The sequence below is a fragment of the Lithobates pipiens genome, unplaced genomic scaffold (genome assembly GCF_037356315.1).
Source record: "Lithobates pipiens isolate NorthernLeopardFrog02 unplaced genomic scaffold, aLitPip1_a1.2 Scaffold_19, whole genome shotgun sequence".
Classification (NCBI taxonomy): domain Eukaryota; kingdom Metazoa; phylum Chordata; class Amphibia; order Anura; family Ranidae; genus Lithobates; species Lithobates pipiens.
The window spans coordinates 163,046,182-163,069,712 of record NW_027507764.1 but is presented as its reverse complement, the minus strand read 5'-3'; the positions used below and the strand labels follow the sequence as shown (position 1 = coordinate 163,069,712).

The 23,531-nt window shown below is 45.9% G+C and overlaps 1 protein-coding gene across 2 annotated transcripts in view; it reads left to right on the top strand.

Annotated features, from left to right (window-relative positions):
- The window catches only part of AZI2 (5-azacytidine induced 2), a 107,869-nt gene that overhangs the window by 56,518 nt on the left and 27,820 nt on the right, over positions 1 to 23,531 (top strand). For both annotated transcript variants that reach the window (XM_077491455.1, XM_077491454.1), the window contains one exon: positions 1,056 to 1,117. In XM_077491455.1, the coding sequence (XP_077347581.1) occupies positions 1,056 to 1,117 (62 nt within the window). The remainder of the gene's footprint in view (positions 1 to 1,055; positions 1,118 to 23,531) is intronic.

Below are 23,531 nucleotides of genomic sequence, written 5' to 3'. Positions count from 1 at the left end.
TCGCTGTTGTCCCAGAAGGAAGCCTCTTCTAAAGATGATGCACAAGAAAGCCTGCAAACAGTTTGCTGAAGACAAGCAGACTAAGGACATGGATTACTGGAACCATGTCCTGTGGTTTGATGAGACCAAGATAAACTTATTTTGTTCAGATGGTGTCAAGCGTGTGTGGCGGCAATCAGGTGAGAAGTACAAAGACAAGTGTGTCTTGCCTACAGTCAAGCATGGTGATGGAAGTGTCATGGTCTGGGGCTGCACGAGTGCTGCCGGCACTGGGGAGCTACAGTTCATTGAGGGAACCATGAATGCCAACGTGTACTGTGACATACTGAAGCAGAGCGTGATCCCCTCCCTTCGGACACTGGGCCGCAGGGCAGTATTCCAACATGATAACGACCCCCAACACGCCTCCAAGATGACCACTGCCTTGCTAAAGGAGCTTGAGGGTAAAGGTGATGGACTGGCCAAGCATGTCTCCAGACCTAAACCCTATTGAGCATCTGCGGGGCATACTCAAAGGGAAGGTGGAGGAGCGCAAGGTTTCCAACATCCACCAGCTCTGTGATTTTGTCACAGAGGAGTGGAAGAGGACTCCAGTGGCAATCTCTGAAGCTCTGGTGAACTCCATGCCCAAGAGGGTTAAGGCAGTGCTTTAAAATAATGGTGGCCATACAAAAAATTTCCCAATTTGGACATTTTCTCTTAGGGGTGTACTCACTTTTGTTGCCAGCAGTTTAGACATTAATGACTGTGTGTTGAGTTATTTTGAGGGGACAGTAAATTTACACTGTTATACAAGCTGTACACTCACTACTTTACATCGTAGCGAAGTGTCATTTCTTCATTGTTGTCACATGAAAAGATATAATAAAATATTTACAAAAATGTGAGGAGTGTACTCACTTTTGTGAGACACTGTGTGTGTGTATATATAATATAATCTAATATAATTATAACAACAAAAGCAATAAAACTCGCTGTTTAGTACAAATTGTGGTAATTTTTTACTATTTTAAAATGTTATTTTCTTAAATTCTTGCATTAATTTTGTCTTTTAGAATATGACTTCTGACAAAAGCTTTTCTGGTAATGAGTATAATCAAGCCAATGATGAAGACAGGTAATTCTTTTATTTATAGTATTATAATTTGTCTGTATTTTACTCCTGTTTTCATGCTTAGTAAATCTTTATTCCAACAATAAGAGCCCATTCACACTAACCGCAAGCTACAACAGCCCATTTTAGTTGGTGTCTTGTTTTGCTGGGTAGTGCACCGCACTGTTTCTCCCCATCACACTGTTTGCATTTTTTGTTTAATCTTTTTTTTTACTTTATTGAGAGTGTACATAATTGCAGTGTGGTGATCTGCAGTGCCATCTGATACACTGTGGAAGAATGCAGCATGGCTTCAGTTTTCTGAAACACACTTCACACCTCACAAGCATTGTGATGTGTACAGGTATATTTGCGCATCTCCGTTTTGTACTGGGAGCGTCCCAGCACCGACACCGGGATCTCAGCGGGGGACCCGAGCCCTGTTCTTATGATTGGGACTCAGATCTCCTGATTCCAGGTCACCTGATCACTGTGATCGCCTTTGATTGTCTATCACAGTGATCAGTCACTGTAAAGCCCATGGAGGAGAGAGATATTTGGTCTCTCTCTCTCTCTCTCTCTCTCTCTCCTCTCTCCTCTCTCCTCTCTCCTCTCTCCTCTCTCCTCTCTCCTCTCTCCTCTCTCCTCTCTCCTCTCTCCTCTCTCCTCTCTCCTCTCTCCTCTCTCTCTCTCTCTCTCTCTCTCTCTCTCTCTCTCTCTCTCTCTCTCTCTCTCTCGAAAAAAAAAGTGTGTGTGAAAAAAAATACCTAGGTCAGTGCCAGAGTTCGTGTTTAGGTCAAAGTTCAGGTCAGTATTATATTACGTATAGTGACTGTGACATTGCGGCGGACAGATCGGACACTTTTGATACTATTTTGGAACCATTCACATTTATAACGCGATCGGTGCTATAAAAAATGCACAGATTACTATATAAATGTGACTGGCAGGGACGGGGTTAACACTAGGGGGCGCTGTAGGGGTTAAATGTGTGTCATAGGGAGTGAATCTAACTGTGAGGGGAGGAGACCGATCAGTGTTCCTCTGTACAAGGAACATCTGACCAGTTCTCCTCTTCCCTGACAGGACGTGGATCTGTGTGTTTACATGCACAGATCCACGTCCCGGCTCTGTTACCGGGCATCGCGGCCTCCGGGCACGCGCACCGTGTCCCCAGCGATGCGGCAAGCGCGCGCATGCTCTCCACAGTGCCGGGAAGCAGAGGACATCATATGACGCCCACCTGGAGGGAGGGACAGTTCCTGACGCCGTCATTTTACAATACGGCGGTAGGGAACTGGTTACGTGGGTAAGCACCAATATCCGTGTTATATGAATTGTCCCAACCTCTGTAGCTGATACTTTTTCTGGACAGCTTTAAAAGAAGTGGAAAGATCAACATGTTGGTCAGTTGAAAGGGAACAGCACTATCACTAACGGGGCGGAACTCGGCTTCAAGAAATTTCAATGAGTGCTACTTTGAAGTAATTTTTAGTCTAACAAAAAATAAAGGAAAGTTTCCAATCAGTTTTATTTTAGGTATACCGATAATGATTATAAAGAGGGCTTTACTTCTCTGCAGAAGAGGCAAATGTGTGATTGGCATTCACACTTTTGGCCTCAGATTACTGTAACATTACAATACTATTGCATAACATTCGTTCTGCTTCATATGGGTTGTATATGAGTCATCACGGGGGGTTTACAAATTTGTGGTTTTTTTAGTGCTTTTTCAAATGCTATGTGATGAATTTTGTATGAAGGAGTGTGTCACGAAGAGCTTCCCTCTTTCCATTGTATAATCCGCCTAGATGATTTGCCCACTTTGTTGTTTTTGTAAGATTGCAATAGACTGCAGCTCATTCATGTCATGATGGTTCAGAACTGACTTTCAATGCTGCACTGGGGTAAAAGACCCCCATGCCATATCAATCTTTCTCAAATCGCCTTTCAGGACAACCCCAGAGAGAGTGTAACTCCACCTTGTAATTAGGAAACACATGCCCACTTTAAAAACACCTCCTCTTCCTCCATGGCTTCAGTTATTGTGTTTCCTCCTTGGAGGAAGCATGTGCCTGAACCAGGGAGAGCTACACTCTCTGCAGGGGAGTAAGGCTTACCTTTCGTTGCAGGTTGTTTCTTTTTGACCCCCAGCAGCATCTCCACGGGGAGAGGACTCCTGGAGCTCCTGGTCCCGCCATCTCACGGGAGTAAGGACCCTCGGAGTGCCGGCGTCGGGTGCCCGGTGTCCGCTGGTTAGCGCAGGGAGGGCTCTGTTGCTGGCGGAGGCCGCTGCAGGTCAGCGGCATGGCTCCGTTTTCGGCACCGGGTCCCGGGCGGCGATGGCGTCGTTCACGGTGACGCGTGGGCGCTCTGAGGGGGCGTGGCGCCGTGGTTCAAGCGCCTGGAACGCAGGGATCATGGGGCGGGTCAGGTGACCGCGTGCTTCCGCTTCCGGCCAGCCCTGATGACGCGGCGGCCGGGAAAATTTAAAACAACAGAGCTGTTTGTGATAGCTGCCTCACTCAAATGATGGAAGAGTGTAAGCCAGCTATGGCGGAGACAGGCGTCCCTAGCACCGGTCCAGCCCAGGTACGTAAGGTGCACTGGCACCCTCTGCTTTACTGTTGGGCTATGTCTTTGTCTGTTCCCCCCTCTTGGGGGCCTGTCGCTGCAGGTCAGAGGTGGACTTCGCTCTGACCTTTTGCAGCCTAGTTCTGGGGTCTCACTAGTGGTCTGTTTGGTGGTGGGTCTCTGCACTGGCTTGGTGTTAAGCAACTGGTTGTTGAGAGCTTTTAGTGAGTTAAACCTGTATGTCGTTTCAGGAAAAATCACTAGGAAAAGCTAGACCAGGTCAGAGAAAATGTCCTTCTTGCAAGACCCCCCTCAGAGATTCATGGCAGAAGGCAATGTGCAGAAATTGTATCAGAGAATTGGTGGAAGAGGAAACATCTCAACAATATAAGGATTTGTTTTCTTCTTAAAGAGCTGACAAACTCCTTGAGTTCAGTCAGGTCCATCCTGATACAAAACCCTCCCGCACAGACCGAGCCTCAGAACTTACCGCCCAGCCCCAGGGCGTCGTCATCCAGACAGGTGGAAACTGAAGAGTCTGGAGACGAAGGGGGTAGTACTCTCATCTCCTTCAGGGATTCTGAGGAGGAGGAAGAGGAAGAAGATAGCAGGGGCTCCAAATTCAAGCTATCACTAGAGGAAGTAGATGATATTCTAAAAGCAATCTACACTACTCTAGAAATTCAAGAAGAAAAAGTACAACTGTCAGTTCATGACAAAATGTACCAGGGGTTGGACGAAACAAAACGGAGAGTTTTTCCAGTCCACAGGGTCCTCTCAGACTCAGTGAGAAAGGAGTGGAAGGACCCAGAAAAAGCCCCTTTCTTCTCTAAAGCTCTCAAGAGAAGGTTTCCCTTCGAAGATAAGGACTCAGAGGTTTGGAACAAAAAACCCAGAGTCGATGCAGCTTTCTCGCAGGTATCCAGACGAACGGATCTAGCCTTTGAGGATATGGGGATCCTTAAAGACCCAATGGACAAAAAAGCTGACTCCATCCTTAAAAAAGCTTGGGATGCTGCGTCAGTCAGTCTAAAACCAGCAATGGCAGCTACGGTGGTGGCCAGGAATCTGGAATGTTGGGTAGAGAAGCTGAAGAGCCATATTGAGGCGGGGACTCCCCGCAAGGATCTCTTAGAGTCCTTTCCACTGATCCTGAATGCAGTCAAATACATGGCGGATGCATCAGCAGAATCGGTTAAACTGGCCGCTAGGTCTTCGGCTCTTATAAATTCAGCCAGGAGAGCAGTTTGGCTGAAAACATGGTCTGGGGACACTGCTTCTAAGGTCAAGCTGTGTGGTCTTCCCTTCTCGGGTGACTTGCTCTTTGGTCCCGATTTAGAGTCTGTGCTGGATAGAACAGCCGATAAAAAGAAGGCTTTTCCAGTTAAGAAAAAGCAGATTGCCAAAAAGAATTTTCGTGCTTTTCAGCAGTCCCATAAAAAAGACCAGGAGCGCAAGAGCAGATGGGGTTCACAGAAGGGCAAAGGCAAGGGTGGAGTCCTCTTTAGATCTCCCCCAGAGCAGTCCCCTAAGAGCAAGTGACAATATCTCCCCAGTGGGGGGGAGACTGTCAGCTTTTCGCGAACAATGGGACAGGCTGTCTCCAAATCTGTTCGTGAAGAGCGTTGTCGATCAGGGGTACAGGTTGGAGTTTTCAGAACTACCCCCGAGCAGGTTTTACGTGACAACATTGCCAAGGGATCAGGAGAAGGCCTCTGCAATGAAGCTTTTGTTACAGGAGCTGATACAGCAAGAGGTTCTGATTCAAGTCCCAGCAAACCAGCAGGGCGGGGGTTTTTACTCACATATTTTTCTGGTGAAAAAACCCTCAGGGAAGTACCGTCTAATCCTGAATCTGAAATTTCTGAACAGGTTAATTCGGTACAAACATTTCAGGATGGATACAATTTTCTCCATCACAAAGCTGTTGACCCCAGAATGCTTCATGGCATCCCTGGATCTGAGGGATGCCTACCTTCATATACCAATTCATCAGGCATCGCAGCAGTTCCTGCGCCTGGCATTGAAGGTGGGGAGCTCGGTATGGCACCTCCAATTCAGGGCTCTGCCGTTCGGACTCTCGTCCTCTCCCAGGGTCTTTACGAAGATTATGGCAGAGGCTTTGGAGCCCCTGAAATTGAAGGGGATTCCAGTCGTCCCTTACCTGGACGACCTTTTGTTTTTTGCAGACTCCAGGGAGCAGGTCCTAGTCAATCTCCAGAGGGCCCAGTCTCACCTCGAGGGCCTGGGATGGCTTCTAAATCTAGAGAAGTCAATCCTGACCCCCTCACAGGAAATGAAATTTCTGGGGTATACATTAAATTCGATTCTCCAGAAAGTTTTCCTGCCGTTGGAAAAACAGGAAAAGTTGCAGCTAGCTGTACAGCGGATACAGAGCAACCAGACAGTCTCAGTCAGGACGGCTATGGCAGTTCTGGGCCTGCTTACGGCAGCAATCCCGGCTGTTCAGTGGGCCAGGTTCCATTCCAGACCCCTTCAGAGGGAGGTTCTGTCAAGCTGGTCCCATCAGGATCCTTTGGAAAAACAGCTAAAAATTTCGTCAAGGACGAAAAGGGCTCTTTGGTGGTGGAGAGACCAGGCAAACCTCTCAGGGGGCCTGGTGTGGACCTTTCCTGTGGACAAGCGCCTTACTACAGACGCAAGTGCCTGGGGCTGGGGAGCCCATCTGGATGGTCAGACATCTCAGGGGGTCTGGTCCACACAGGAAGCTCAAAGATCATCCAACTGGAGGGAGTTGAAGGTGATCTTTCTGGGTTTAGTGGCCTTTCAGCAGAGTTTGAGAGGCCACCACGTCCAGGTGTTGTCAGACAACACGACAGCGGTTACCTACATTATGAAGCAAGGGGGAACCAGAAGCAGGAGCTTGATGGAGCTGGCCAATCTGTTGTTAGCCTGGGCAGAGCAGAACACAGCCTCACTATCGGCAGTGCATCTGAAGGGCTCTCAGAATTTGTTTGCGGACCTCCTAAGCAGGCGCAAATTGCTGGAGGCAGAATGGAGTCTGAATCAGGAAGTGTTCCTGATGATCTCCGAGGCCTGGGGGGTTCCACAGGTAGACCTTTTTGCCAGCCAGCAGAACTCAAAGGTGGACAGATTCTTTTCTCTTCACCGAGGAGATGCAGCAATAGGGTTGGACGCATTTGCTCACCCCTGGCATTACCAGCTGTGCTACGCCTTTCCACCCTTTCCTCTAATTCCACTAGTACTGAGGAAATTCAGGGAAGAAAGGACAGACTTAATACTAGTCACTCCTTTTTGGCCAAAAAGGCCCTGGTTCGCGGGTCTTCGAAACCTAGCCTCGAAGCCCCCATGGAGGTTACCACTCAGAAAAGATCTGTTATCCCAGGGGACAGTAAGTCATCCAGAGGTGGAACTCCTACAGCTAACCGCCTGGTTTCTGAGGAGGACCTATTAAAAGCCAAAGGTCTCTCAGATAAAGTAGTAAAGACCCTGCTGTCTAGTAGGAAGGCAGTTACACAGGCAATTTACATGAAGGTCTGGAAAAAGTTCAACTCCTGGTGCAGTTCTAGAGAACTCAAGGTCAAGAGCACGGTGTCCGTCTTGGAGTTTCTCCATGAAGGAATGGAGAAGGGTCTCGCAGCCAGTACCCTGAAGACTCAGGTGGCTGCCTTATCAGTTTTCTTTGAAAAGACTTTATCTAAAGAAACTTTAATTTCTAGATTTTTTAGGGCTCTTGCTCGAAATAGACCAGTAGCCCTTAAAGACTTTCCCAGTTGGGATTTGTCTACAGTTTTACAGGGTCTCTCGGGAGCACCGTTTGAACCCTTACAGGAAGCTTCTTTACAGAAGGTGGTTTTAAAAACAATCTTTTTGGTGGCCATCACCTCGGCCAGGAGAGTCAGCGAGCTCCAAGCTCTAGCTATTACAGAACCCTTCCTTAGAATTTATCAGGACAGGGTGGTACTGAGGACGGATCCAGCATTCCTACCGAAAGTATCCTCAACTTTCCATCGATCACAGGAAATAGTGTTACCTACATTCTCTGCAACCCCAGCAAATGCAGGAGAGGAAGTTTTTCACACATTGGATGTGAGAAGGTGTCTATTACAGTTTCTGAAAGTTACTAAAGATTTTAGAAAATCAAACGCCCTCTTCGTGATATTTTCTGGATCACGCAAGGGGGAGAAAGCTTCTAAAAGTACGCTGGGTAGGTGGCTTAAGTTGGCTATAACAGAAGCCTATAAAGCAAAAGGAGAAATACCTCCCTCAGGTATTGCTGCCCACTCTACTAGATCCACGGCAGTTTCCTGGGCTGAAAGGGCCGGTGCAACGCCTGAACAAATCTGCAAGGCTGCCACTTGGTCCAGTTATTCGACATTTCTCCGGCACTACCGGTTAGATCTACTGTCTGCAGCAGATCAGGCCTTCGGCAGGAAGGTACTGCAGGCAGTAGTCCCGCCCTAGGGTAAGTTTCTCGGTTATCCTCTCCGGGGTTGTCCTGAAAGGCGATTTGAGAAAGACTCAGTTAGACTTACCGGTGACGGTATTTCTAAGAGCCTTTCAGGACAACCGTTACTTCCCTCCCTAGGTTATGCTTAGTAAATGTATTAAGTTCTACCATGGTGTTGTGTTTTCTGTGCTTTGTTTTCCAGCGTCGGAAGGCCACAATAACTGAAGCCATGGAGGAAGAGGAGGTGTTTTTAAAGTGGGCATGTGTTTCCTAATTACAAGGTGGAGCTACACTCTCTCCGGGGTTGTCCTGAAAGGCTCTTAGAAATACCGTCACCGGTAAGTCTAACTGAGTCTTTTGCACGCAGGCAGATGGGCATTTTACATGCAATTATCCTAATGTGTTTGTCGAGGTGTAATAATAAAAAAAAAAAAAAAAAAAAATATGCATTACGTATCTACAATGCATGCCCCCTTTCCTGTGTTTTATACTTTCAAAGTCCCTGCAAAAACAAACAAAATAATACAAGTTGATTTTTCAAAAATGCACTCAGCCCTTTAAGTCTTGTTGTGGTGGCCAGCCTTCCCAGAAGAGTTGAAGCTGTTATAGCTGCAAAGGGTGGGCCAACTCAATGTTGAACCCTAGAACTAAGACTGGGATGCCATTAAAGTTAATGTGTGTGTAAAGGCAGGTGTCCCAATACTTTTGGTAGTATAGTGTATGTGAACCCAGCCTGAGTGTCATTTATCCCAGTATATTTTGCTTAAAGTGTAAGTAAAGGCAAAACCTAGTCCTGTATAGAGAAAATCACTATACTTACCTATTCTGCAGCCGCTCCGGTCCGGTTTCCAGCAGTGCCCTGTGTGCAGAAGAAAGCTGACAACGGCTGGGAAATTATGTCACCCATGGACTTGCTATGGGGCTTCCATTGTCGGCTGCCTCTCCTACACACGGAAACCGCCGTTGACAGTTTAGCCTGGGACTGGACTGGAGGCGGCTGCAGAATAGGTAAGTGTAGCAATATTTTTCATTACAGGACTAGAGAGATTACTCTTAGAATGTGGCTGAGGATAGGTTTAGATTTACGCTGGCCATAGACTGTTCAAAACCATGTATGGGCAGGCTAAATGTACCCAAGTTGATGAATCGCAACCAGTCTGCCATATTTTAGAAGCGATTTACGGTACTTTCCAGTGCCCCATGGAGTAGCTGCTCCTCTCCTCGGCTCCTGCAGCATGACGCCAAATCGGCATAAAAAAAACAGCCTGAGCCGCCCCAAACATCCTCAGCCCCCTCCGGGTGACATCCGCCTACACATGGACTGGTTTGTGGAGAAAACCGGCTCCTGCTCGCAAACGGCCCTGACGGCGCTGCCGGTCCAGCCGAAAATCGAGGCCCCGGTCTCAGCCTACACGGAGCCTCCTGCTGACCCACAGACGGCAGAAATGGAGGTAAGCAGCTGCTGGGCCTCCCACTCCTCCTCACGTGCCTCATCTCCACGTGCCTCTTCTCCACGTGCCTCTTCTCCACGTGCCTCTTCTCCACGTGCCTCTTCTCCACGTGCCTCTTCTCCACGTGCCTCTTCTCCACGTGCCTCTTCTCCACGTGCCTCTTCTCCACGTGCCTCTTCTCCACGTGCCTCTTCTCCACGTGCCTCTTCTCCACGTGCCTCATCTCCACGTGCCTCCTCTCCTCAGGCCATCTCTCCACACGGCTCCATTTCACAGCACACTGGAGACGACAGCACGGAGCGCATAGCACAGGCTGTAGCAGCTCTCCTATCCTCCATGATAGCTGCCTCTGTGGAGAAACCAGTAAATGCAGGGATGAAACAAATCAAGGCCCAGCTAGGGGAGCACACCACCAGACTGAACGATTTTGAGCACCGTTTATCTAGCGTGGAAGAGGAGCTCTACCACGCTCAGGCCACGGAACAAGCTCAGGACAAGACTATATCATATATAATATATCATCCAAAAATTGGACGAGTTAGAGAATTGGTCCAGGAGGAGCAACCCGTGATTTGTGGGTATCCCAGAATCATTTCAAGCACTTACTCTCTCTGAATTCTGCGCCAGGCGCATTCCTGAAGCACTAGGCCTTCCAGGCCCCTGCACAGTGGAACGGGCCCACCGCATGGGGTCTTTGAACACTGACGCAAAACACCATGGCCAATTATTCTACAAAAGTTCAGACAAACCCGCTCTCTCCAAATTGATGGAATAAGGGTCCTAATATTTGCTGATTACTCAATTGAGGTCTCAAAAAAAGGAAAGCATTCAAGCAGGTCTGCACAGAACTCTATAAACAGCAAATTAAATTTACGTTGTCATTTCCAGCCACCTCCGCCTCAAGACCCCAAATGGAGAGCAATTATCTTTCCAAGACCCCTCCTGAAGCAGAAGCCTTCTTGCGGTCTCTGAATGCAGACCCGCATCCCCACACCCCATCCAAAGTCGCTCCACTCAATCTCTCCCTGGACCAAAGGAGCTCGCAAAAAAGACTCCCCCCAAACGCTTCAGGCCCTCGGCCCTGGAACACCACCATGCCATCCCTCTCTGAAAGGGGAGTCTCATCCCATGTTTCTGTTACTCCCTCAAGGTCACATCCAATGCAGCACCTCAGGTCTGACTCTATTTTTTTTTTTTTGTTCTTTTTTTTGTCTATACATCTCAACGTTACTCCTTTTTATCTTTATTTTCCACCAGCTCAACCTGTTGTAACCACTATTTTTTCTAGGTGGCAGTAAATTAACTACTATGCTCTATGTTCTAATGTAAGTTAATGATATTCTTCATGTTATAAAATGCTTCTACTATGTTTTACCTCCCCTCCTGGCCTCGCTGTGTACTGCCTTTTATCTTCCCCTATACATGACCCGAGGCAGCCGCACAAACTCTTCTCTCTAGAAATGGGCGCTCATATGCCACACTAACAGGGTCCTGTATTGGGAGCTGACTTACACAGTGACTCCATGTGAAAAAAAAGAGAAGTTCACACCATTGAATGTTTTGTTTTATTTTCAGGTTTCCTTCCCCCCGACTCCAAATGTTCCAGGGCTTATGCACAACACCAGACTACCCGACACCACACTCCTACCACAAGAACAGTATCTCACCTCCTGATTTAGTAATAACCCCACAATATCACCTAAACAGTGATAAAGCTGCAACATCGGCCCAAATCCTTTTGCCAACCCCTCCAATATGAAAATAGTTTCTTGGAACGTAGATCCTGCTCAGGCCTCTGTATGGCAAGAGCGAAATCCTTCCCATAGGCACTCTCTCCAACTCACCCTGGGCCCATCACTCCATCTTTTCAGTAGCCAAGTCCCACATTACCTACATAGAAATCAATATAGGGAAACTACCCTCCTCTTTATACCACCTCAACTACCCTCTGCTGATCACAAAAATATCTCGGGAATTAGTTAACTGGATAGATCTGCCCCTCTCGCTCCTGGGAAGATGCCACTTGGTAAAAATGATCAGTTTTGTTGTATTATTATACACAATGCAAACTATTCCTCTACTCCTGCATCACAAAGATGTCAAACTTCTTAATTTGGCCATTTCAAAATTCTTATGGCATAACAAAAGACCACATATAGCCTTAAAGAAACTATATCTTTCCAGGCATGAAGGGGGTATTAGTCTCCCAAAGGAATTATAACCTAGCATGTTTACTGAGAACTAGTCTGGACTGGATATCACAATCTTCCATGGAATCCAAAATGGCCCACCCTTACTCTTTAGTGGCCCTTCTCCACTGCAAATGGAAATCAATCCCCCATCCTTGCCAACACAACCTCCTGCTGAGAGACACAGCTATTGCCTGGAGAGAAACCAGGAAAATACTCAAGCTATCTCCTTTCATGTCTAGCCACCTACCAATACAAGGCAAGCTTAGGTGTCCCTGTGAACTGGAACACAAACCCTTCATCGTCTGGCATGAAAGAGGCCTTACAAAATTTGCCTCATTATGTGACAAGGAAACAGGGCAACCTCGACCTCTACCCTTCTTGACCATAGCTGAAACTTTCTCACTTCCTCAAGCCCATGCCTTCCACTATGGGCAATGCATGAGCTTCTTAAAGGTCGTCTGCAAAGAGGACCGCAAGAGATTCAAACCACACATCACAGACCAAATGCTCCTAGTTGGCTCCTATAAAATCTCCGACATTTATAAACCTCTTCTACGAGAGACCACTCCCCCTCTGGCATCCTCATCTGTGGCAAACTGGGGAAAAGACTTCCTGGATCCAGACCTTGTGGTCAAAATTCTACAAGGCCTCAACAAAGTACAACAATTCACTCCCAATGAAATATGGAGAGAAACCCAATTAAAGATCAGCCATCGAGCCCACATACCCTTCTTGGCCTCGAAAACAGAACAGAGCAAAGACTCCTACCCCCTCTGCCACCAACCGAGGCCATCCCCGACCCATTGCTTCTGGGCATGCTCCTACATATCCACCTTTTGGGACCAGGCCCTATCCTACATTTTCGAAGTAACCCTATTAAAGCTACCTAAGGACCCTCTGCTTCTCATGTTTGGACACTGGGGCCCCTAACTGCTGCCATGATCCCAAACTACAAATTCAAGCACTACTGAAATCTCCAACAAGCCCGCCTCTCACAAAGACTGGTCTTTGACTTGTCTCCTAATCGCACAAAGAACATATTGAAACACTGGACTTCATCGCTTTGTCCTAATACCACCCAAATTAAACAAGAGCTCCTTCTCCTACTATTCAAGGACCGACTCAACACCGACTTCAAACAGGAAAAATTCAAAGCCCGCTTCTATTCCAAGTGGCAAAGCTTCATGCTCTCAGCACTCCCTCCAGGAGAATTAACTAACTTTGATCAATACGCGTTCTCATATTTCACGAAACTCCACCTTCAAACCTAGGGGAGACTTATTCCCCCAACGGAAAACCCACAACCAGTGGACTTTAGCTCCGACTGGATACAACCTGCACCACAAGTCTTTTCACAAGTTCTCTACCCAACAGCTCCATCCTTCTCTACCAACATTATGATGAAACCCACCCCAAACTGACTCTACATCAGTCATGGTGCCCCCACCCCCTCCCTTTACCAAAAAGACAAATTTGCATTATCCATTCCTCCTCCCTCCCTCTACTTCACCCCAACTACCCCTCCTAATTCTTATTGTTTTCTTTTGCTCCATCTTGTAATCCTGGGGAATTTTTGTAAACAGATCCATCCAGATATCTCCTTTTGTCGATAACTATAGCCGGTTGTGTTATGTTTATTTCCTTTAGCCATCTCATCCTGGTATGTAGGTCTACAACCCATAGATCACCTTGCTTACCTAAAATGAATCTGCAAAATGTTCTTACAAAGGTTGTTATTAATATTAACGGTTTTTATATATCTCAATCAAAACTTTTTGAAAGAAAGAAGCGATTTACAGCCACTAGCAATAATCATTGTGTTCTCCCTGCAGGGACGCCTCAACCCTTGGGAGAGCGCAATGGCTCCACTGGAGGGATTCCACTGTCAGCACTGTCTGTGTTGATGGGGGAATCAAGTGAATCTTTCGGTTTTGCCTTTACTTCCACTTTAACTACTCAACCACTCCTACACAGATCCATCTGTTGTCCAAGATAAGGACTAGGTGCACTCTTTGGGATAACACAGGAAGTGCACACAGGACCGTTCTTAATTTCTGACTAAACATTTTTTATTAAAAACACTAATAAAATGCTTTAAATGTTATAGTTAAAGTGTATTTAAACTTTGTTAGTATAACACTGAGACTACATTAAACTCTAGAGATCCGCGCTATAGCCGAATGACGGCTGCAGCGCGGACCTGCTTTGCCGGGACTACGTCTATTGACGTCATCCCGTGCACTAGGGGCGCGTGCGGCGCGCTCTGTGATCGGCGAGTCTATGAGACTCGCCTGATCACGGATCCGAGCAAGGGGTCGATCCTGACCCCTTACCACGTGATCAGCTGTCAGCCAATGACAGCTGATCATGTGACAAAACAGAGCAGGTAATCGGCTATTTTTCCTCCTCGCGCTGACAGCGCGAGGAGTAAAAAAAAAAAAGCCGATCACCGGCGGCTGTGATCGGGACATCCCGATCACGGCCAGATCATCAGTGCCCACCTGCCCCCTGCCAGTGCCACCTAAGTAGGGGACAAAGTGAAACATTAGTGCCACCCATTAGTGCCCACAGTGCCACCCATTAGTGCCCACAGTGCTACCTATCAGTGCCCACAATCTGCTGCAAAAACAGTGCTGCACCTCAGTGCCACATATCCGTGCCCATCAGTGTCATCTACCAGTGCCCAGCAGTGCCATCTATCAGTAGTGCCCATCCGTGCCACCCATCTGTGCCATCTTATCTGTGCCCATCTTTACCCATCAGTACTACCTTATCTGTGCCCATCGGTGCCACCTTATCTGTGCCTATTAGTGCCACCTTAACTGTGCTTATCAGTGCCCAACAGTGCAGCCTATCAGTGCCCACCAGCGCCACCTCATCAGCGCATTTCAATGAAGGAGAAAAATTACCTGTTTGCAAAATTTTATAACAAACTATTAAACATGATTATTTTTTTTTTTTTGCAGCTTTTTTTGTTTGTTTAGCAAAAAATAAAACTCCCAGCTGGAGTTAAATACCACCAAAAGAAAGCTCTATTTGTGGGAAAAAAATGATAAAAATTTCATTTGGGTAAGGTGTTGTATGACCGCGCAATTGTCATTCAAAGTGCATCAGCGCTGTAAGCTGAAAATTGGTCTGGGCAGGAGGGGGGTTTAAGTGCCCAGTAAGCAAGTGGTTAATCTGTCCCTCTTATACACTTAAATAAATTTGCACTTGGTACTTGGAGATTGCTGTCCCATAGGTTTCTGACCATGCTAAGCACAGAAGCAGATATGTGCAAGAAAGGTCTGCTTCCCCTATCAGTTAGTTAAACAAGATGCCTATACTGTTCTAGTCAGCCCCCCTCCCCTTCCTTTCCCAGCCTTGCTCTGCTTTCTTGATTAGTTAACTCTTTGCGAAATGTAACAATAATACTACATATACATCATCTGACTGGCCACCTTTCCAACCATGCCCCCACCCTACAGAAGAAGAATCCTAACGTGACCACTGTATAAAAATAATTAAGCCATTTTCAAATGCTGAGAAGTGATTTTTTTTTTTAGGCCCTTTTCAGACTAGTGGACCGATTGGGTCCGCCTGTCAGTTTTTCAGGGGGAGCTGATTAAACCCTCCGGTCTCTTCTATGAAGTGGCGGGTGTAAACGGACGTGTGTCCGTTTTACACCCGCTAACATTGGATCCTATCCGCTAAAAGCAGACGGTTGGGATCCCCATCCTTCTGACAGATCAGGTTGGGTGGCAGTCAAGTTCAAACGCACAGGCGGTCCGTTTACATCCAGCTGCCCATAGAGGAGAGCAGGCGTTGTCTGTGTCCACTGTGCAGAAACAGAGTGGACATGGAACGGCTATTCACCTGCTCAGTGGGGATCACCGAACCGATTACCTGCTGAGGAGGTGAATCCAACAGAGCCTGTCCCATATGGAAGGGGCCTAATAGAAGTAAAGGAATAGAAAACAATAAACAATCATACTTGCCTAGATGGCTGCAGCACCAGCTCTACACTGAGAACTGAATGTTCAAAGACCACTGATCGAACAGTTCTCGGGGTTCAGTCTGCAGAGAGCCGGTGTCTGTCAGTCACCAGCTCTTTGCTCTGCCCCTCAAGCGCTCACTGGAGCAGCAGACTGTGGAGGGGTGAGAGCGGGTGCTTCAGTCTCCCAGCGGCTTACTGAGAGGCTGAACCAGCTGTCGGTCTAGACTTCTAGATGGATCCTGACTGTCAAGTCGAGATCTTTCCAAGGCTCAGACTGGCTGAGTGACATCAGCCGACAACTGACTTTAGCCCACTGTCGGCTGAAAACAGTGCACTCCTGTGACCCATAGGAGGAGTAGTTCCAAAATAGCTTTGAACATACATCTCCTTAAAGTGATTGTCTATTTGTAAATCACAGACTTCACATAAGTTTTAAAAGAGCAAATTGAGTAAATAAGGAAGTTCATTGTTAGAGTTTACATACGCTTTAACCCCTTATCTATGAACATATGTTTATGAATGGTTCTGAATACAGGGGTTTGCAGCAAATTCGCTGTTGCTGCTGCATTTGTGAGCTTGCTATTGATTTTAGAGTCAGCGAAGGGCTTCAGATAAAAGTAATATGGGCAGGTCTTGACCCAGCTAATCACTTTTATGGTCTCTAAAGGTGTGAACATCTGTTCCCTTACCCCCCTTTGACTAGTGAAGCTGAAATTGACGTATTACCTCACTTCTGGGTCTACAGTGGTCATTCATCAGCTAAGGTAGCTATGAATTCAGCCAATCAAGCACAATCTGTACTTGATTAGCTACTGTGGATGTCAGGGGAGACATTGGGTGTTTAATAAACCCCTGATGTCTCCATAAACCACCTGCCCAATGCTATTGCATAGGGGGCTTATTGGCCCACTTTTGATTGCAATAAAGTTAAACAAGTGTAAAAAAAAACCCCCAAAATAATTAAAAACATTTTAAAGCACTTAGTACACACTCTAATTCAAATGCACAGCATAGAGCGAGCATGTATGTAAACATAAAGTGCACCACGCGCTTAAGGTATCGGCGTAAGCGTTGGAGTGAGAGCAATAATTCTAAGGCCATAATTCATAACTCCGGAGGGCTGGAAGATAGGGACACCTACACCACTGACAACATAACCTGTAGCAATCCAGTACTCAGGTATTCTTTGGCTATATTAAACTAGCAGTGAGGTTGAGGTTGCCCTCTTGTGTTTTATATATCAACAGTAATTATTTCAATGTCCAGTATTGTTGATCTTCCATTATACTCTTTATGCCATCCACTATGTGCCATTTGGGCAATATATGGCATTCACTTCATGTAATAGTGTTTTTCCTGATAAAGCTAATATGGTAAAACATGTCGAAGTTACTACTTGAGGTCCCAATTTATCTGGAAATCAAGATATTTGTATGGACATTGATTAATTTCTGGTTTCTTTTAAACTGGTTTTAATGTACTGTTGAATAAAACTTTTTTTAAGTTTTTATATATCATTGTGTAGTCAAATGTGTTGGCATCATTAAAATCCCCACTTCTACTGCATATTGAGTTTGCCGCACCCTTACAAACCACTTTGACCTAGAGGTAAGCCTAGATTAAGGCTTACCTGTAGGTCCAAGAAATATCTCCTAAACCTACACGATTTAGGAGATATTTCCAAAAAGACAGCCATAGACAGCAGTGCGCAGGCCACAGATCGCTGCAATATGCCGCGAGTGTCGGCTCCCATGCGCATGCGCGGGAGTGACGTCATCACCGCTCCGGCGAATCACAGCACCGGAGAAGCGAGACCCGGAAGTCACTCCTGGATCCATGGCAGCAGCAGACATGAAGACGGAGGACCACTTCAGGGGCTTCGTTCTCAGGTAAGTTATTCATAATGAGCTAGTATGCTATGCATAGTAGCTCATTATGCCTTTGCCTTGCAGGTTGCTTCCCCCCCCATGGGTTTACAACCACTAAACCCTCACGGTTTTTCACCTCAATGCATTCTATGCATTGAAGCGAAAAACCTCTTGTAGTGCACCAGTCCCCCAGAGCCCCCCTTTTACTTACCTGACCCCGATCGTTCCTGTGCCAGGGACGAGCACACCTGCTCCAGCCGGTGTCATGGATCCTGATTGGATAGATTAATAGCAGCACAGCCATTGGCTCCCGCTGCTGTCAATCAAATCCAATGATGTGGGGCAGAGCAGAGTCCTGCTGACTGTGTCAATGCACGCAGCAACAGGACATGGGAGCATGCCCGCACGGGTGCCCCGATGGAGAGCGCTTCTCTGGGGCACTCAAGAAGAGGAGGAGGATTAGGGCCACTCTCTGCAAAACCAACTGCACAGAGGAGGTAAGTATAACATATTTGTCTTTTTTCTTGTTTTTTTAATTTTTTTTTTAACCACTTGCTTACTGGGCACTTAAACCCCCCTCAGTCCCAGACCAATTTTCAGCTTTCAGCGCTGATGCACTTTGAGTGACAATTGCGCGGGCATACAACACTGTACCCAAATGAAATTTTTATCATTTTTTTCCCACAAATAGAGCTTTCTTTTGGTGGTATTTAGTTACAGCTCGGAGTTTTATTTTTTGCTAAACAAACAAAAAAAGATGCAAAAAAAAAAAAAAAAAATCATGTTTTAATAGTTTGTTATAAAATTTTGCAAACGGGTCATTTTTCTCCTTCATTGAAGTGCGCTGATTAGGCGGCACTGATAGGCTGCATTGGTGGGCACTGATAGGCTGCATTGGTGGGCACTGATGGGCTGCATTGGTGGGCACTGATGGGCTGCATTGGTGGGCACTGATAGGCTGCACTGGTGGGCACTGATAGGCATAGTTAAGGCGGCACTAATAGGCACAGATAAGGCGGCACCGATGGGCACAGATAAGGCGGCACTGATGGGCAAAGATGGGCACAGATAAGATGGCACGGATGGGTGGCACGGATAAGTGGCACGGATGGGTGGCACGGATGGGCACTGATAGGTACCACAGATAGATGGGACTGATGGGCACTGATAGGTGGCACTGATAGGTGGCTCTGATAGGTGGCACTGCTGGGCACTGATGGGCGGCACTGCTGGGCACTGATGGGCGGCACTGCTGGGCACTGATGGGCGGCACTGGGGTGCAGCACCTTTGAGGCAGATTGGGTGGCACTGTGGGTGGCACTGTGGGGTGGCACTGTGGGTGGCACTGTGGGCACTATGGGCACTGACAGGGGGCACTGACGGGGGGCACTTACTTTTTCTTTTATTTTACTTCAGGATGGCACTGCGGGAGGCAGGTGGGCACAGGCAGGTGGCAGGTGGTCCCTTTTATTGATGGCCGTGATCGGGACTGATGTCCCGATCACGGCCGCCGGTGATCGGCTTTTTTTTTCTCTCCTCGCGCTGTCAGCGCGAGGAGGAATAATAGCCGATTACCGGCTCCGTTCTATCACATGATCAGCTGTCATTGGCTGACAGCTGATCACGTGATAAGGGGTCGGGATCGACCCCTTACACGGATCGGTGATCAGGCGAGTCTCACGGACTCGCCGATCACAGAGCGCGCCGCGCGCGCCCCTCAGGGGGCGCGCAGGCCGCTCGTAACCAGGACTACGTCAATAGACGTAGTCCCGGAAATGTAGGTCTGCGCTAATGCCGTCATTTGGCAATAGCGCGGATCTGAAGTGGTTAAACGAAGGTTTACATATTCTTTATGGGATGTTGTGCCATTAGTTTTCTATAAAATTCATTTTGTTGTATTTTTTCTGCAATATGCATTTAATAAATAATGTGTGACATAAAAAAATTGCAACTACCACTGATTTATTCTGCAGGGATTCTGCTTTCAGAAAATAGATCATTGTTTTTGGGGTTTAAAGTAATTTCTAGCAAAAAATGCAGATTGTATCGTGTGTGTAAAAAATGTTAACATTGTCCCGGTAAACAAGTGGTTAAGGGCCAGGGTCAACAAGCTTTTGATCACTTTATATTTGCTTCTCTTTCAATACAAGTCTATAGGAATACAAAAGCAACCGAAGATAGTCGATCATGGGTCAATCGCACCTGCAATGAATTGTGAGTGATCTCTGCAGCAGGTCATCTCCAACTTGTGTCAAAAGCACACTGCGTTTGCTAGACGAAGCCTTTTGTCACAGGTCCTAACCCACATTGAACTTACAAACAAGACAGCAGCTGTATGTATGTTTAAATGGGGATTAGTCTCTTCCAGTCTTACAAGCGAAGAGATATCTGCTCCACAAAGCACTACATGCAGCAGTCTTTAGAACTGATCTCTTTTATATGCTGCTGTGATAGGTTTCGAGAGTGATCAGGCAAACGGTTATGTTCACACGCGAGCCATGCATTTTTAGCAAACGTTGGAGATGAACTCCAGACAGATAGAAAAACACAGTTTTACAAAATTATGAATTTATTGCAAAAAGCATGACATGCGTTTACATATAGGTGACAAATGTTTCTCAATGTGGCCTGTAATCCTCTAAACAGCAGCAGTTATGATAGGAGAGGAAGTACACCAGTAACCAGAGTGATGATCTCCTCAGTGTGCTGTTTCACTTTTACTGTCCAGCCTGGAACAATTCTTCCTGTATTCTTTAACCACTTTAAGCCCAGGCCTCTTTTTTAGATGTAGTGTTTACAAGTTAAAAACATATTTTTTTGCTAGAAAATTACTTGGAACCCCCAAACATTATACATATCTTCTGTCTAACACCCTAGAGAATAAAATGGCGGTCGTTGCAATACTTTTTGTCACACCGTATTTGCGCAGTGGTCTTACAAGCGCACTTTTACAAAAAAAAAATATACACTTTTCTGAATTGAAAAATAAGATAACAGTAAAGTTAGCCCAATTTTTTTTTTATATTGTGAAATATGTTACGCCAAGTAAATTGATACCCAACATGTCATGCTTCAAAATTGCACCCGCTCGTGGAATGGCGACAAACTTTTACCCTTAAAAATCTCCATAGGCGACATTTAAAAAATTCTACAGTGTTGCATGTTTTGCGTTACAGAGGAGGTCTAGGGCTAGAATTATTGCTCTCGCTCTACCAGTCACGGCAATACCTCACATGTGTGGTTTGAACATGGTTTTCATATGTAGGAGCTGCTTTTTTATTTTGCCTTTTATTTTTTATTTTTACACTGGTTTAAAAAAAAAAAAAAAATAAATGGTGTCACTTTGATTCCTATTACAAGGAATGTAAACATCCCCTGTAATAGAAAAAAAAGCATGGCAGGACCGCTTAAATATGAGATCTGGGGTTAAAAAGACCTCAGATCACATATTTACACTAAAATGTAATTAAAAAAATGACGTCGCTTATGCCCTGCAGTGTCATGGAGACGGGTGGGGGCCATCTTCCCATCACTTGTCTCCATGCACAGCACTGAGAAGGACCCGATCACCTCCGCTGCTGGCGCCGGCTCTAGGGAACTAGATCTGCCGCAGAGACCACCTTTATCCTGTACCGGACCGCTGGCCGAACACGTGGGTTTTCGGGGTTATGGCAGCTAGCTGCTGCCATAACAACATCCGTCCCCAAAGTAGGGACGTATATTGGCACGTGGCGGTTAGCCTTTCTCTTTCCATTCTGAAAATTGATACTAGTGTGAATGAGAGCCGCAAGGTTGTTTTGAATGCAGTGCAGGGAACACCTATGGAACACGGTTTTCCTGCACCGCGTTCAGGAGTGAACGAGCCCTTAAAATGTATTTAGCCACATTTAGCGTTTCTAATCAGATCCCAGAATGCACAGAATTCTATTTTATCTAAACACACCTAGACACAGGTAGATGCTAAGTTTGAATGACACCATTGAGAAATCATTATCCGCTTTTCTAAGCATTTATTAATGTCCTCTAAATGTAGATTTGACACTGCCAGTGTGGATGAAGCCTTAGGAAAAGGTCTCCATGTTGCAGTACAGTATGGTGTAGCTATATTAAATAGCTGTCCTCAATGGTAACTTACAAAGACTTTGTAATGGTCCTTAGAATTATAAGGCACAGCAGGTGAAAAGCTGTCCTTTTAAAAGAACTCCCCATTAACAGTCATTTCTCTAGATGTTTGGGTGAGTCCCAAATCTCATGGGTGCTATGTGCCTATAGAGAAACCTTGATCTGTGGGCACAATGAACCGACTCCTATGCCAAGTTGCAATATTAATAGTGTGTTTGCGTAGGAAATATGAACTCTTAATATGAGTCATGTATCCCAAGCAGGGATTCATAATAAGGTAGTACAATATGACTCAGATTTAGGACTGCACTGTACCTCAACAATGGTTCAAGGCTTTGGTGGTAATAACCGTAAATTGCTCATTCTAGCTAATTCGGAGTATTCTCTTTTTATTTTTTTTATATTTCTTTGTGTTCCTTATGTAAAAATTTCAGATCACATTTGCCATGATATAGATGTCTCTGCCCCGAATGAAAGCTCTGCTGTACAAATGAATCATACTACACAGGTTTTTAACAGTTAATATTATAAAAGCTCAACTTTATGTAGATAGTTTAGGAATGAATGAATTTAAAATCATAAAATTTGTGCGTTTAAAAGTAATTATAATTACCTGTATTTGACTTTGCCTTAGCCTTTTGCAATCCCCTGTACAGCTAAGCTCAGACTGGGAGAAAGAGAAGCAGCAAAATTAGACCATCAGCTGTGCAAGCCAAACATACATTCATATTTTCTTTAAAAGAGAAGTATGGCCAAAGCTTTTTTTTTTGGCTATACTTATCTTCTGGGTCACAAGAGTGCATTTACTTTTGTGACCCAGAATCGGCGTATGAGCGGAATGAGCTAAAGCCTGCTCTCAGGTGGCATTGCAGATCCACTGCAGGCTCTGGAAGACAGGGAACTGAGTGAGCAGATATGGTGATTGCTCAGTACTTGTTCTTAAGCAGGGTATACACAAAGAGGATTTTTACATTGAACCAGCAGGTTGAACGAAAAATAAACACAGATCTGTATATACTCAAGCAACATGGAATCTCTCCATCTGCGCTATTATATTGTGACAGTGGGGACTAACCTAACTTATATCTTTTCATGTGACAACACTGAAGAAATTACACTTTGCTACAATGTAAATTAGTGAGTGTACAGCTTGGATTTGCTGTCCCCTCAAAATAACGCAACATGGAAGGTGACCCCTCCTGATATGCCACATTTGGCATGTCATTTTTTTTGGTATCCTCTTTTTAGAGGGTTCCAGCTCCCACTTCCTCCTGGCGCACCACGGCAGTGGAAGGGAGATTAGTCCTCCCTCTCGGCAATCGTCTGGGACACACACGTCTCAGTTCCAAGATTATTGCCCGGCCAGTCACGGTGTGTCGCGTGGCTCGCTCATGCGCAGTGAGTGCCTGGCTGTGAAGATGGCCATGTCGGCGCCACAGAAAGGAGGAGGAGATGAGCATAGCTTCATTCCCCTGCATCACTGGACCCTGGGACAGTTACCGTATTTGCTGGCGTATAAGGCGACTGGGCGTATAAGACAACCCCCTATTTTTCAAGTGAAAACATAGGTTTTAGGCAATACTCGCGGTATAAGACTACCCCCCTTCTGAGGCAACACCATTTAAAAAAAACATTAGAACCATTAAAAAACAAGAATGCCAACTACTCATCCGCCATGCTGTGATATGTCATAAAGTAAATCGAACAATAATAACACAGAGATCTATTGAATGCCACAACTCTGGAAAGTCAAATTTTTCACTAACCAAACCTATACCACTTTTGGGTTACATTCTATGGGAATTGTCCACTAAAATGCATTT